At 47.7% G+C, this 14,578-nt stretch overlaps 1 protein-coding gene across 5 annotated transcripts in view; it reads left to right on the top strand.

Moving 5' to 3' along the window:
* The window catches only part of EVA1C (eva-1 homolog C), a 98,205-nt gene that overhangs the window by 55,706 nt on the left and 27,921 nt on the right, over positions 1-14,578 (top strand). For all 5 annotated transcript variants that reach the window (XM_055421337.2, XM_055421346.2, XM_055421329.2 and 2 more), the window contains one exon: positions 5,783-5,935. In XM_055421337.2, the coding sequence (XP_055277312.1) occupies positions 5,783-5,935 (153 nt within the window). The remainder of the gene's footprint in view (positions 1-5,782; positions 5,936-14,578) is intronic.

The following is a 14,578-nucleotide window of genomic DNA, read 5'->3' as shown; positions in this document are numbered from 1 at the left end:
TGACCTAAGCACCTTCCAAAGGCCCCACCTCCTGATGCCTAATCACACACGCATTAGGGTTTCAGCAAGTGATTTTAGGGGGACACAAGGGTTCAGACCAGAGCATCTTGTGTGACCTGGATGGACATTGGTGACCTGGGGCACTGAAGTTTGCTGGTAGTTCCTTTGGGCTGTTATGAAATAGTGGTGGAAGTGAGGTTGTCCCCATACCCCCCTTCCTCTTTTTCTGCAACACTCTCACCTCCAGAGGCTCTTCTCCATGGCCCCAGTTCCAGTCCCTGCATAACACTCTGATTGTCCAAAGGTCCCATGCTGAACCCAGGGCGTGTGGAGCCAGCTTTACCACGGGAGCCAGTTTAGCCATCTCGGGCCAACCTTACCCGTGTGCAGTGACAGTCATCTCGATGGAAGTGTTTATACCAGGGAAGTCGGCTGAGGCTACAAATCAGGGCACAGTTGTGTATTTGTTCTTTGGAGAGTATTTTATCAGCAGTCCTCACTAGAATCTTCTTTCCTTGATTGTGTGCCATGCTTCACCTCATCCTTAAATCTCATCCCTTGGAGAATTTTTGGTTGCAGCAAATCTTTGAGCTTAGGGTTCATGTTCTTGTCTGCTGTGCGGCTCCCGTGATCTTGGGCAGTAGAAGGGAGTATTCTGAGCCTCCAGAAGCAGAGTTTTAAGTGAAGTAGAAAAAGGATAGCTTTATCACTTTGCCAGGGAAAGGGGGACACAGCAGGCTGCTGCCTCAAAAAACTGAATGTCCCAACCCATGGGGATTTGGAGAGGAGTTTTATAGTAGTAGTTCAAGGGTGGGCTTACTGATAAGATTAGGGTGTGTGCAGGGCCTGTGTTCCTTTAATCAGGCCTCAGGTGGTGTTCTCTGGAATGAAGAATGCTGACACCTTCCAAAAGCTCCAAAGGATTGGAGAAGACTCTTGAGAGTCCCGTGGACTGCAAGGAGATCCAACCAGTCAATCCTAAAGGGCATCAACCCTGAATATTCATCGGAAGGACTGATGTTGAAGCTGAAACTCCAATCCTTTGGCCACCTGATGTGAAGAACTGATTTATTGGAAAAGACCCTGATGCTGGGAGAGATTGAAGGCGGGAAGAGAAGGGGACGACAGAGGATGAGAGGGTTGGATAGCATCACCAACTCAATGGACATGGGTTTGAGTAAACTATGGGAGTTGGTGATGAACAGGGAGGCCTGGTGTGCTGCAGTCCCTGGGGTCGCAAAGAGTCGGACACGACTGAGCAACTGAACTGAGCTGAACACCTTCCATTCATTGGAGATTTTAGTTCTGTCAAGAGCTCAAAGATATTGCTCTGTGTATCCCCTGAGAAGGAGCCAGGACCCTGCCCCAAGGCTGCACTCTTGTTTCTTGGCTACTCTTCTCTAGTTTCCGCATTTCCTCTCTTCTCTGATTAGCATCTGTTCTTTGATTAGCAATCTGCCCTTTGCAGTTCAGGGAAAATCATGGAGGCTGGAGTCGATTCCCTGCAAACAAGAAACAGGGGCCAGAAAGACTTCCATACCCGGGAGTCCCACAGGGTCCTGCCGGGTTTCGTCGCTGCCCCTCCCCATCTCTGAAAGGCCACTGCTGAGTGCAGATGCGTCCGTGTACTGTCAGAGAGGGGTGAATCGCACACATCCACCTCTCATTAGGACGGAGAATTTGCCACCTTTAAACCTGGGTGGTTGTACCTCCACCCAGGCTCCTGGGTAAACATCCGAACCCACACAGATGTTGGCAACACATTTCCGCAAAGGCTGCCCACACCTTTTCTTTTCTGATACCATCGAGCACTCTGACTCAGCTCTGACACAAGTTCTAGTTCTCCAAGAAAAGCAGCAATTATGTTACTAGCATCATTGTTTTTAGAACCTAGAAATGCCACACTTCGGTGACAGTGAATTAGTACATTCCCGAGGAACCGAGAGACTCAGCAGCATACAGTGGTCACCCCAAGCAAGCAACATGACGCTCACAGGCCCCTCCATTCCAGGAGTCGATTTGCCTGTAATCTGGGGACAGAAACCACTGGAGGCTTACATGGGGGTGTTGTGTTACTCTGGGTGAGTTTTTGGCTTATACTGAGGCTGGTACCTTTAATCCGTGGATCTTGAAGACCTGACAAATGGGGACTGCTAAATACTATATACTCCATGGGATCGCAGGAGTCGGACATGACTTAGCAACTACACCACCACCACCACCAAATGCATTTCATGACATGCCTTAAAAAAGTTCTTCTAATTTTAAAAAGTTCTGATAAAAAAGAAAGAAACCATTCCTGTCCACAAGTGTCCAGAATACTGAGATAAGGCTTGGTTCTCGTCCTGCCTCCCCCTTCCTCCTTTTTTGGCGAGCTCTGCCAGTGCAGGGCATTCTTAACATTTTTGGTATTCTTCTAGTTAGAAGGGTGCTTGGGCTCATTTGGTGTGTCTAACTGACTGACCCAGGCCCTCTGTTCTGCATCAAAGGCCATCTCTCACACTGGACCTTTGAAGTCAGGCAATATTTTGGTGTTGGTGGGATTTAGTGTTTGCTCGTCAAAACTCTGAAGAACTCATAGCAGTGCGGATATGACTCACCGAAATCAAACCTTCCAATGTCAAGATCAGACTCCATGTTCTTTTTATTAAGAAAAAGAAAACAAAACTTTTCTTGGCTCTAAGTTTAAACTGCTTTATTAAGATTTCGGTGTTGGGTAAAGGGCTTCCGAAACATTTGCTTAGTCATCACTTGACCTTTTCCTCCTCTGATGGGTCCTCACAGGTGTGTGCAAAGCCTAGACAGGATGGGGGTTCTGGGAACGTCTGTAACTTGCTTTCTGCTCTACATCTCTCATTCATGAATCTTCCCACCAACATGTTCTAAGGAACCATTGCCCAAGTTTTCTAGCACCGGAGCTGATGGTAATCTTGAAATACTAAAATTTTTCCTTCAAGCACTTCAAAAGCTTGGCCTCACGCTCCTTCTGTGTTTTCAGGCATGGGGATTTACAAGTTACCGAAAGCTGGAATTTCTATTAGGAAATTATTTTCTTTCATGTTTTAAGATTGGGACTTAAGCATCGGTAATTCCAGGATATGAAGGTCCCGCTGGCCTCCTTTGCCCTGACGTTTACTGCTCTCACCTTCTCCTTCAGGGAATTTCAGAATGGTTTGATCGCAGCCCAGAGTAAGAAACACATTTTGCATTTTGGCCCAACATAACCACACACAACTGAAAGGAATCCTTTATTAAATAGTGTTTATCTTTACTTTGTATGATGCACTTTGATGTTTTCGGAACTATTCTCTTTTTTTTTTTAATTTCTAATCATGACTCACTAAACTGATTTCGTGATGGGCCTCAGATGACAATTGGAAAACTTTGATTTGAGGGATCAGCCTGCACCTCCAATCAGGAAAGAAAGGTGGAATAAAAGCATGAGTGGAGCGAGGAATAAGAGGGTGGGTGTGGGGGCGATGGGAAGCGTGGGGCTGGTTTCCCTTGTTCCTCCCCACCATCCTGGAATTTAGCTCTTGTTTGTAGTGACACCAGTGCTTGTCTGGCTGTAAGGTGTGCCCCTGGTTGCCATTTCAAAGTAGAAGAAAACTAGGATTGGGGTGATAGAGTGGGGCTAGCATTTTTTCATAATTTTTCTTATAAAAACATTTGGATGGGGGCAGAAGAGAACCACACATGCAAAGAATTAACCATGGTCCCCTTTAAGTTTTCCTTTGCTTTTATTTTGCAAAGTCCAAAATAAATGGGCAGCTAGGAAAAGATATTTATCACATGTAAGAGACAAAAGTTCAAAAATTAGCATCCAGCATCTATGAATCCTTCCTACAAAGAATTTTCTAAAAATCCAAAGCAAAACATGCAAAGGCTGAGAAGAGGTGGTTCACAGAAGGGCTGTTTTGATTATTAGATTTACTGAGACACACCAGGCTCCTCGAACAAGGCCCAAGTTCAGAGAAAGGGCTCAGTACATATTAACTGTTGTTATTTTAAAAATATCTTTGTTGGGACTTCCCTAGTGGTCCAGTGGCTAAGAATCCACACTCCCAATGCAGGTGGCCTGGGGTTCGATTCCTGGGCAGGGAGCTAGATCCCACATGCCACAGCTAAGAGTTTGCATGTTGCAGCTAAAGATCCCACATGCCAACGAAGGCAGAAGATCCCGCAACTAAGACCCAGCACAGCCAGAAAAATAAAATAAAGCAGAAATGTCTTTGCTGAGGTATAATTTACACAGCATAGCGTTCACTTCTTTTAAGTATCCAGCTCAACTATTTTTAGTAACTGTACTGAGTTGTGCAACTAGAACATCAGTCCAGCTACAGACACTTCCCTGAGTCCATTTGTCATTGTTACTTCATGCCCCCAACCCTTCAGCCTCAGAAAACCACTGACCTTCACTCTGTCCCTAGAGGTTTGCCTTTTCTGGATCTCTCACAGAAATGGAATCACATATTAGGTAGTCTTTTGCGTCTGTGGTGTTATTATTTTTAATACTACTATTATAATAATAGTATTGTTATTTAATGTTATTTTAAGTACTATTATTACTTTAAAAATACTACTACTAAAAAAATCCATTCATTAGTAAACATTTAATTGAATTTTTTTTTGGTATACTCTATTAAAAAAACCCAATAAACTCTATTTTCTCCAAGATGCATTTATAATGTCACCTCTGTATAACGCTGCAAAGAGAATTTCACTGTGGTACTCAGATTAAACAAATAAACTTTTTGTAAATTCTTTGGGGACTAACCATGAGCTGGAATCTTCCTCTCCTGGGACCCCCACCAGCCCGAGGGCCCGTTGTTCTGTAATTGCCAAACTTGGAACCAGCTCTTCACACCTCCAGAGAGGGATTCTTTTTTTCATATTCTTTCCCATTAGGATTTATCACATGGTATTGGCTGTAGTTCCCTGTGCTGTGTGATAGGATCTTGTGTTTCAAGGAGGGATTGTTCACAGACACGGTGCCTTGATTTTTGCTCCTTTCCTAGAAAAGGAAATAATTTGCTTGTCCATAGTTTCTCCGTCTCTTGGTAGATACACAGATGGGATGTGAGAATGTTGTGAAGTTGGGTGGTGAAGTTTAGCTGGACTCCCTCTGAGATTATTCTTGGTCTTTACCTGTGTGGGGGCTTCCCAGGTGACACAAGTGGTAAAGAACCCTCCTGCCAATACAGGAGACTCAAGAGACGGGTTCAATTCCCAGGCCGGGAAGATCCCTGTAGGAGGAAACAGCAACCCTCTCCAGGATTCTCGCCTGGGAAATTCCATGGACAGGAGCCTGGAGGGCTATAGTTCATGAGGTCGAAAAGAGTTGGACATGGCTGAGGGACTGAGCACACAGCTGTGTGGGTCCCAAGATGACATTTGAGAAAATGCTCCCTTGAATCAAGAAATCTATGTCTTCAGGTGGGGAGGGAGAGGAACTCCCTTTATGGCCAGGCTTGTCCTAGGACTGGCCCAGCGTGCCCTGCCCTCTCCACCCTGACGTCTCTCGTCCTCCGTTTGGTCCTTGGTGTAATCCCTGGGTCTCTACAGTGGTCCACTCATTGCCCCCACACACACCTCCCCTCCCCCCGCCGCCCCTGCAGAAGGCTCGCAGGGTCAGAGAGCCCCTGGCAGGCAGGGCCATGCCGTCTGTCCCCTTCCGGGGGCGCAGTCCTGCGGGGAATGGGAGCTGCCCGGGATGCGGGCCATGCTCACGGAGTCCTTCTGGGGAAGCTGATGGTGCCTCTAATTTTGGTTTCTGCTTCAGATGAATTAAAAAACAAAACCGTGTGTGAAGACCACGAGCTGAAACTGCACTGCCATGAGTCCAAGTTTCTCAACATCTACTCTGCGACCTACGGCAGGAGGACCCAGGAGAGGGATGTCTGCTCCTCGGAAGCCGAGCGACTCCCCCCCTTTGGTAGGTGTTTTATGTGGGTGCTATCAGGGTGCTGTCCGGGGAGACTGGGGCTCCGGTCCCCACTGGCTGGTACCCTGGCTAGAGGGAAAGTCAAGGGCGAGGGGAACAACTCACCAGGGTCTGCCTCTTTCTGCCCCTCTCCGCCCCCCTGCCCATTGCATAATCTGTCTGTTGTTGGGTTAGTCTACACCTTGTCATTATTGAGTGCCTGCTGTATGCAAGGCCCATCCCAGGCTTGGGAGAGTCATTAGTGACCGACAGTCTACCTGGAGCTGACCTCCCCGCGGTGGACGAGGACACGATACGAAAGCAGGCAGTGCGCGAGCTAATACATCAGTTTCAGGAGCTGATGAGCATTACGGGCACGAGCACGTGAGGCGAGGAGAGGCTGCCGGCGGGCGGGGTGCTGCAGGGAGGCACAGGGCACGGGGTGATGGGCATGCTGGGCAGAGGTGCGACGAGGACAGCCTGCAGGCCCTGCGGAAGGTGTCCAGGTGGAGAGAAGAGCCTGTGCAAGGCTCTGAGCCTGCAGGGTGGAGAAGAGCTCAGCGAGTCATTCTGAGAAACCTGCAGTGTGGAGCTAAGACGATGTCTGAAAGCCCCATCCTTCAAGTGAAAGTAAAAGGGTTAGTCGCTCAACTGTGTCTGACTCTTCGCAGTCCCATGGACTGTAGCCCACCAGTCTCCTCTGTCCATGGAATTCTCCAGGCAAGAATACTGGAGTGGGTTGCCATGCCCTCCTCCAGGGGATCTTCCCAGCCCAGGAATCAAACACAGGTCTTCTGCATTGCAGGAAAATTCTTTGCCATCTGAGCCACCAGGGAAACATTCCACCCTTCAAAGTCACCTTCTGTTATTATTAGGGTTCTCCAGAAAAACAGAATCAGTAGGTGATAGATAGATAGATTGCTCTTAAAGAATTGACTCACGCAGTTGTGGAGCCTGGCAACTTTGAATCTGCAGGGCAGGTTGGCAGTCTGAAAATGCAGGTAAGAGTTGACATTCAGTCTCGAGTCTGAATTCCACAGGACAGCAGACTGGAAATACTGGTAGAGTTTTGTGTGTCAGCCTGGAGAAAAGCTTTTTCAGATGACCTCTCTTTGCTCTTAAAGCCTTCCATGGATCGGTTGAGGTCCACTCAAGTTATGGAGGGTGACCTGCTTTACTCAAAGTCTGCTGATTTAATGTTAGTCATATCGTTTTAAAATTTAAATGCAGTTGATTTACAGTGCTTCAGGTGTACAGCAAGGTGATTCAGTTTTGTATACATGTGTGCTCAGTCGCTCAGTCGTGTCTGACTCTTTGCGACTCCATAAGCTGTAGCCCACCAGGCTCCTCCATCCATGGGATTCTCCAGGCAAGAATACTGGAGTGGGTTGCCATTTCCTCCTCCAGGGGATCTCCCCACCCAAGAATCAAATCTGCATCTCTTGCATCTCCTGTATTGGCAGGTGGATTCTTTACCTGTTGCCACCTTTGACAGATTCTTTTCCATTATAGGTTATTACAAGATATTGAATGTAATTCCCTGTGCTATACAGCAGGTCCTATTGTTTACCTATTTTAGATGTAATGTATCTGTTAACTCCAAATTCCTAATCTATCCCGTCTCTTTAATCCTGTGATAATCATAAGTTTATTCTCTATGTCTAATGTTAGTCATATCTTAAAAATACCTTCGAAACAACATCTAGACTGGTGTCTGACCAAACGCCTGGGCACTGTAGTCTGGCTGAAATGATACATGAAGTCAACGATCCCAGTCCCCAATCTGCGGTGGTGAAACAGCCTTGCCTAGACCCGCCGTGTTACCAGGGAGAACAGACTCGATTGTGAAACAGAAAAAAAGGTGCACTTCACTCATCAAATCTGAAATGAGCTCCTTGATGTGTTAAATTGCTACAGTGGATCCCTGGATCACATGTGAAATGAAATTAATTTTAAAAAGAAGTTCATGTGTAAGTGATATCTTGGATCTGGTGGGGTGGGGGAAGGAAAGAAAGTGACCTAGCCACACAGGCAGACTCTCAGGCAAGTCTAGAGAGAGAACCAAAAACCAGTTTACAAGGAACACGTGTCCCATGTCTCCGAGGCCCCGCACCCAGCATTCAGGGAAGGAAGGCCCTTGCTCAGGATGGTGGAGGGTATCTGAAGGGCAGCCCAGCAGACAGCAGAAGCAGCCTGAAGTGGGCATCCGGCCTCTTTTAATTAGCCCCCATTTTAACAGGCTCGGCTGCCACGTGGGTAGAGAGACACTCACGAGGGTGGCTCCCCTGTCTGTCCATGCCCGGGTCCCCAGCCTGTGAGTTTGGAAACTCCAATTTCCCTCTCATGTAACATCTGCAAACGTTCATGTCTCTACCCTGTCCTCGTCCTCCCTTGTTCCTGCTGCTGCGTTAGATCAAGAGACCGTTGCCTGGTCATCTCAGGAGGCCCCCTGTCCCTAGACATGGCTTTCCCCCCAGGGTGGCGGAGGCCACCTTCTAAAGGGCCAGTCTGATCACTGACCCCTTGCATGTCCTATATACTCTCGTTTGCTTAGCTGAACAAGGCACCCCGATGACCTGACCTCTATCTGCAGAAAGGGATTGCACTTCTTAACCTTGATGTGGGGTCACTTAGTACTCATCAGGGGTTCTTCTGAGCAGAAGTTGGTAGACTCACATGCAGGCTGAATGACTGACGTTCTGGAAGTTGCTGCCTTACATTCCTGGGAAGTTGGATTCAGGAGTTAGGTTTAAAGCGAAAAGTCATCAGCCAAAGAAAACATTAACAGACACCGTGGCTAAAAGACAGGTTCCCATGGAGAGTTCAAGGAATCCTTGGGTTAGTCGTGAATAAGCCTTTTGACTCGGGAAAAGTCTGTGAATGGGACACTGAACCCTTTGCTTGACTGGTCAGTTTTAAAAGCTTGAAGCCCTGGCTGAGTCACACGGCAGAACGCCTGCCCTCTCCCCCCACCCCCCTACCCGCCCACAACTGCATTCATGACCCAACACCCAGTGTCAGAGACCCACGGGCCCTGAGCTCTGCGCTGTGAACGGGCCCAGGGGAAGATGAAAGGGTCCTTGAAAGTGTCCATTCATCTCACCATCTTGGGTCCCCGTCCACTCACGATCTCAAATGCCCACTGATTTTTTTTTTAGCAGCAAAAGCATTTTGTATCGGGGTATAGCCAGTTAACAGTGTCGTGGTAGTTTCAGGGGAACAGCAGAGGGACTCAGCCATACATGTACATGGATCCATTCCCCCCTAAACCTTCTCCCACCCAGGCTGGACGGGCCTGTTCATCTTGTCCCCCAGCTCCCTGTGGAGGTCTCGACTCGGTGCTCACCTTTCCGGTCAGCACTGAAGGGCGGGACTGTGCATGTGTGCGGAGCCAGGAAACCTTGGCTGCCTGGGCCAATGAACTTTCTTAATCTTACTGAACGCTAAGAAATTCTCTACTCCTTGGTGCCGGTAAACGGTCCATGAAGGCTTTAAACCGCACTTGGCGTGTTTGTCCCACAGAATCGTCGGTTTCCTATTTGGCATAAACACACTCTAATATCCCCCACTTTAGAAAGCTGGACTCCCTCTTTTGACCCCATGCCCCTTCCGCTGCATCTGCAAGTCTTGTGGGCACTCCCTGCGCTCAGGATCCCAAATCCAGCCCGTTTGCTCCCAGTCCACTCTGGACTTCTCTCATCTGGACCATCTGGGCCTCCTCCCTTCTCCTTGATTCCGTTCCCTCTCTTAGCCGCTTCTTTGTTTAGCAGTCGAAGGAAGTTTATCTGAGGCAACTCAGGTCACAGCCCCCATCTCACTTGAAGCCCCCCACTCTGTCTCCTGTGATTAGAATAAATCCAGTCCCCAGTGTGGTCCCGCCTCTCTCCTTCCTTCTCTGCGTCTGGAGCCCTCCATACTCATTCACACAGCAGTGCCTTCGCACAAGCTCTGCCTTTGGGCTGGGATGTTCTCACCCCACGTCTTTGCATGGCCAGCTTCGTTTCATCATTCGGGAGTCCAGACGGACGTCATCTCAGAGCCCTTCCGAGGCACCCCGCCAGCATGGCACCGCGTCCTGGTCTCCGCCTCAAGCTGTCCTTGTCTGATGGTCTTCACAGTCTAGAGTCACGTAGGTGCTTGTGGTCTCTCTGCCCAGGAGAGGGCCAGCTCTGCAGAGGTGATGTGTGTCTCTGCCGTGAGGATTCCCAGCCAGCAGAGCAGGGCCTGGCACAGAGTAGGTGCCCGAGTGAATCTTGAGCCCCATGAAGGAATCAGAACCACCACCATCCCTCCTTCCTAAGTGAGGCTTCCACACCGGGCTCAGCAAGTGGATGGTTGCCGGCTTGGTATGTGGGCCTGGTGTTGTCATAGCTTCCAACCTCTCGTGAGATGCTGGAAATCTGATTTTTTTTTTTTAATGTTAAGTTTTCCAATTTTTAAAACACTATGAGAGCCAAACAAAACATGCCTACAGGCCACATCCGGTCCACGGGCCGCCGATGTGAGAGCTCTGTTCTCGGTTCCCAGTTATTACTGTGGCTCAGCCTTAGCGCTTTGAAGAAGGAGAAAGGGCTGTTTATTTTTGGCCCTGGAACCTGGCATGAACTTGGAAGGATAGCTGCCTGAAGGCCAAGTGGTCAGGGCTCACCGTGGGCCTCTGCAAGGAGTTGTGTGTGCTTTTCCTCTTGCGATATAAGCTAGAGTCTGGGGCATCCCGCAGGCTCAGAGTCTGGGTACCCAGTGCAGCTCGTCACACGCGCTCAGGAAGCAGAGCGGAGCGAGGCTTTAGCGCTCAGCTACTCGGCAGGAGGATGGGGCGGCTCGGGAGACTCACCGACTCAGTGGGCATGGACTTCAGCAAACTCTGGGAGATAGTGAAGGACAGGGAGGCCTGGCGTGCTGCAGTTTACTAGCCACTGCACTCCAGAGGCTATTGCAATGTAGTGAAATACTCCCAAGTTTAATGGCTAAAACAAAAATGAACAGTTAGCGCCTCACAGTTTCTGGGGGGCAGGGGTTCCAGGGTAGCCTAGTTGGGAAGTTCTTACTTAGGGTCTCATGAGGCCTTGCAGAGTTGCAGCCAGGCTATCGGCTTGGGGTGCGGTCATCTGAGGGCTGAGCATCCAAGGAGGCTCCCTTATGTGATGGACAAGTTGGTGCTGGCTGTTGATGGGTGGCCTTGGTTCTCCCCACTTGGGTCTCTTGAGCTTCCTTGCAACATGGCAGCCGGCTTCCTCCAGAGCCCGAGAGGCAGAGGAGCAAATGGAAGCCACACCCTGTCACCTCTCCAGAGTCTACCATCACAGAGACCAGCTGATTCCTCGAAGGAGGAGGCTGCACATGGATGTGAGTTCCATGGAGGGCCATCGGAAGGCTGTTATGGACTGAATTGTGTCCTCCTAAAATCCCCTTGTTGACGTCCTAACCCCCAGTACCTCAGAATGTGACCATTTGAGGAGATGCGCCTTTAAAGCAGGGACTAATTTGAGGTAATATAGGAGGGCCTTCATCCAATGTGACCGCTGTCCTCACAGGAAGGGGAGCTCAGGACACGGAAGCACACAGGGAAGACGCCGTGAGGACACAGGGAGAGGTCGGCCACTTGCAAGAAAGGGATCCTCAGAAGGGGCCAACCTGCCAGACATCTCCAGCTTGCCACCTCAGAACTGAGAGGACACAAAATTCTATTGTTTAAGGCACCCAGTGTGTGGTCTTTGTTACCGCAGCCCTAGGAACTAACGCAAAGGCTGATCATCACAGCTTTCAAGCAAAAACTTAGAAAGAGCAGCAAGGCCGATGACCATGCCAGTTGTCAAAACAGTGATGCTTTTGAACCGTGGTGTTGGAGAAGACTCCTGAGAGTCCCTTGGACTGCAAGGAGATCAACCAGTCCATTCTAAAGGAGAGCAGTCCTGGGTGTTCATTGGAAGGACTGATGCTGAAGCTGAAACTCCTATACTTTGGCCACCTGATGCAAAGAGCTGACTCATTTGAAAAGACCTTGATGCTGGGAAAGATTGAGGGCAGGAGGAGAAGGGGACCTCAGGGGATGAGATGGTTGGATGTCATCACCGACACGATGGACATGAGTCTGAGTAAGCTCCAGGAGTTGGTGATGGACAGGGAGGCCTGGTGTGCTGCAGTCCATGGGGTCTCAGAGAGTCCGACACGACTGAGCAACTGAACTGAACTGAACTGGTCATACAGGTTTAAACACAGATCTGCTGTCTCTGGTGTCTCTCTTGAAGGTGATGACCCAAAGACATTTCTGAAAGATCTTCAGGCAAGTCACATCCTTCAGAACTTACAGCTCCTCTTGGGACGCACCTGGACGTTCAGTGGTTAAGACTCTGAGCTTCCAATGCAGGGGACATGGGTTTGATTTCTGGTCAGGGAACTAAGATCCCACATGTCACGTGGTGCATCCAGAATATTTTTTAAAAAAGAAAGAAGTTACGGCTCCTGTATTGGAAGAGAAACTGAAAGAAAATAGAAAAGTGATTGGTCAGCGCTGGTCCCAGAGAAACCCCAGTGGAGCAGCATCTGACACAAGAAAGGATATACCTTCCCACAGACCTGGGCATGGACTGCAGCTCCCTTGGCTGGGTGTCCACCACAGCACGTCATTTCCTGCAGCAGTTACACTTTCTGGGTGGGCTCCAGGGGTGCTATTTCCTTAATAAGAGAGTGAGAAAAACCCCCAAATGGGCCTCAAAGGCTGGACTGAGGCCACCCCAATGCCAAGTGTGGGCAGGCCTGGACTTTTCAGCCAAAGATCAAGGTGCCAGGGGCTCCCACTGCCAAGACAGTCTCGTAAGAGCAACCAGCCTAATTATCTAAATAAACACAGGTTGTAAAGAGCGATTAACTGCAGTTTCAGTGTGAAACGGTAGCCAAAAATATAAAAATTAAATAGTTGAGTATCTTGTTATCACATGTATTGGGGCGGAGGGTAGTTTGCCAGGCAGAGAGGTGCAAACAAAATCAGGTTGGGAGGGAAATAACCACTTAAAAAAAAAAAGAATCCTGCCAATGGTTCAGAACTCAGTGTCAACAAGGAAATGGTCAGAGCTACATAGGACCTGAATTACCTTGGGCCTCTTCCTAAAAATACACCATGGGTTCTTTCACTCTCACCAAGATAAATTCTTTTGCTTCCAGGGTAACTATGAGTGCAGAAGCCTGTCTCTGTAAATCACGCTGGTCACAGGACCTCCTGGGTCCAAAAGGATTGTGGTCTTACAAATAGAGTCTTTCCCACCCTCTTCCTCTGTTAGCCTTAAGAAACATGATCAGGCACACGTCCTAAGAAAATACAAAGTTTCTGGGGCTCTCATACAGTTCTGGCAAGAGTGTGAATTGATACAACCCTTCTGAACGGCTTGGCAGTGTATATCAAAAGCTTTAATATTTTGAATACCCTTTGACAAAGCAATCTACTTCCAAGAGTTAGAAACCGTCATGCTTGTGTGCAAGTATTTAGCTCTAAGGATGTTTCACGCAGAATTCTTTATGGCATTAAACAATGGAAACCATCGGAACGTCTACCAATGGGGTATTGTAAACAGAGCTGGTACATTTATAAAGTGAGAAACTATGCAACTGTTTAAAATGATGCTTCTGTTTAAAACTTTTCATAAATATGCAAATAAATGAGGAAAAGTAGCACACAGAGTCATATGTATGTGATCCATTGAGGGGGGAAGGACGTTTAAATATAAAAAAGTGACTAGAAGGATGCTCTTTTAAGGTTAGTCATTGTTTTTCTTGATTAGTGGAATTTACTGAGGATTTTTATTTTCCTGGTTTAGGAGTATTTGTGGTTTTCAAGTTTTCAGCTATAAACATGTATTTGAAACAGAAAAAAATAGTAGCTTCCAGAAAAACAGCAATTGTTGTTGGACTTCCAAGGATAACTTCCTAATTCTTTTGTTACTTCTTTTCAATATCGGTGGCTTATACAGAAATCATACAGCTCAGTCTCAATCTTGAGATGGAAGGGTTTTTTCCAATTGATAAATGTGCTGCTGCTGCTGCTAAGTCGCTTCAGTCGTGTCCGACTCTGTGCGACCCCATAGAGGGCAGCCCACCAGGCTCCCCCATTCCTGGGATTCTCCAGGCAAGAACACTGGAGTGGGTTGCCATTTCCTTCTCCGATAAATGTGCTAATAATAGATAAATTTCCAATTGATAAATGTCCAAATAATAAGGCTCCTAAAGACAGCAAAAATATTCACAATCAACCCTGTGCACCCCAAAGCAATGAAAAATAGTAATGAAAATGAACTACAGGGGACTGAGGAGAGATGAATTAGGAGTTTGGGATTAACAGATACACACTACTAAATATAAAGCAGGCAAACAACACGGACCTACCGTGTGGCACCGGGAACTATATTCAACATCTTGTAATAACCTATAACGGCAAAGACCCTGAAAAAGAATATATATGTGTAACTGAATCACTTTGCTATATGCTTGAAACTAACACAACATTGTAAAGTAATCCTACTTTAATAAACAATTTTAAATAAACTGGAAGAAAATTCAAAGGATATATCTTTACTCCCAGATAAACTTCCCATAGCTCCTGGGGCAAATTGAGGTATACAAAAGGATCATTTATCATTACATTTGCAGAAAAATTTACATTTC

The sequence above is a fragment of the Moschus berezovskii genome, chromosome 1 (assembly GCF_049115385.1).
Source record: "Moschus berezovskii isolate FMDL1 chromosome 1, NW_MosBer_1.0, whole genome shotgun sequence".
Taxonomy (NCBI): Eukaryota; Metazoa; Chordata; class Mammalia; order Artiodactyla; family Moschidae; genus Moschus; species Moschus berezovskii.
Note: the sequence above shows the minus strand (reverse complement) of the source record. Positions and strands in the feature narration are given on the sequence as shown.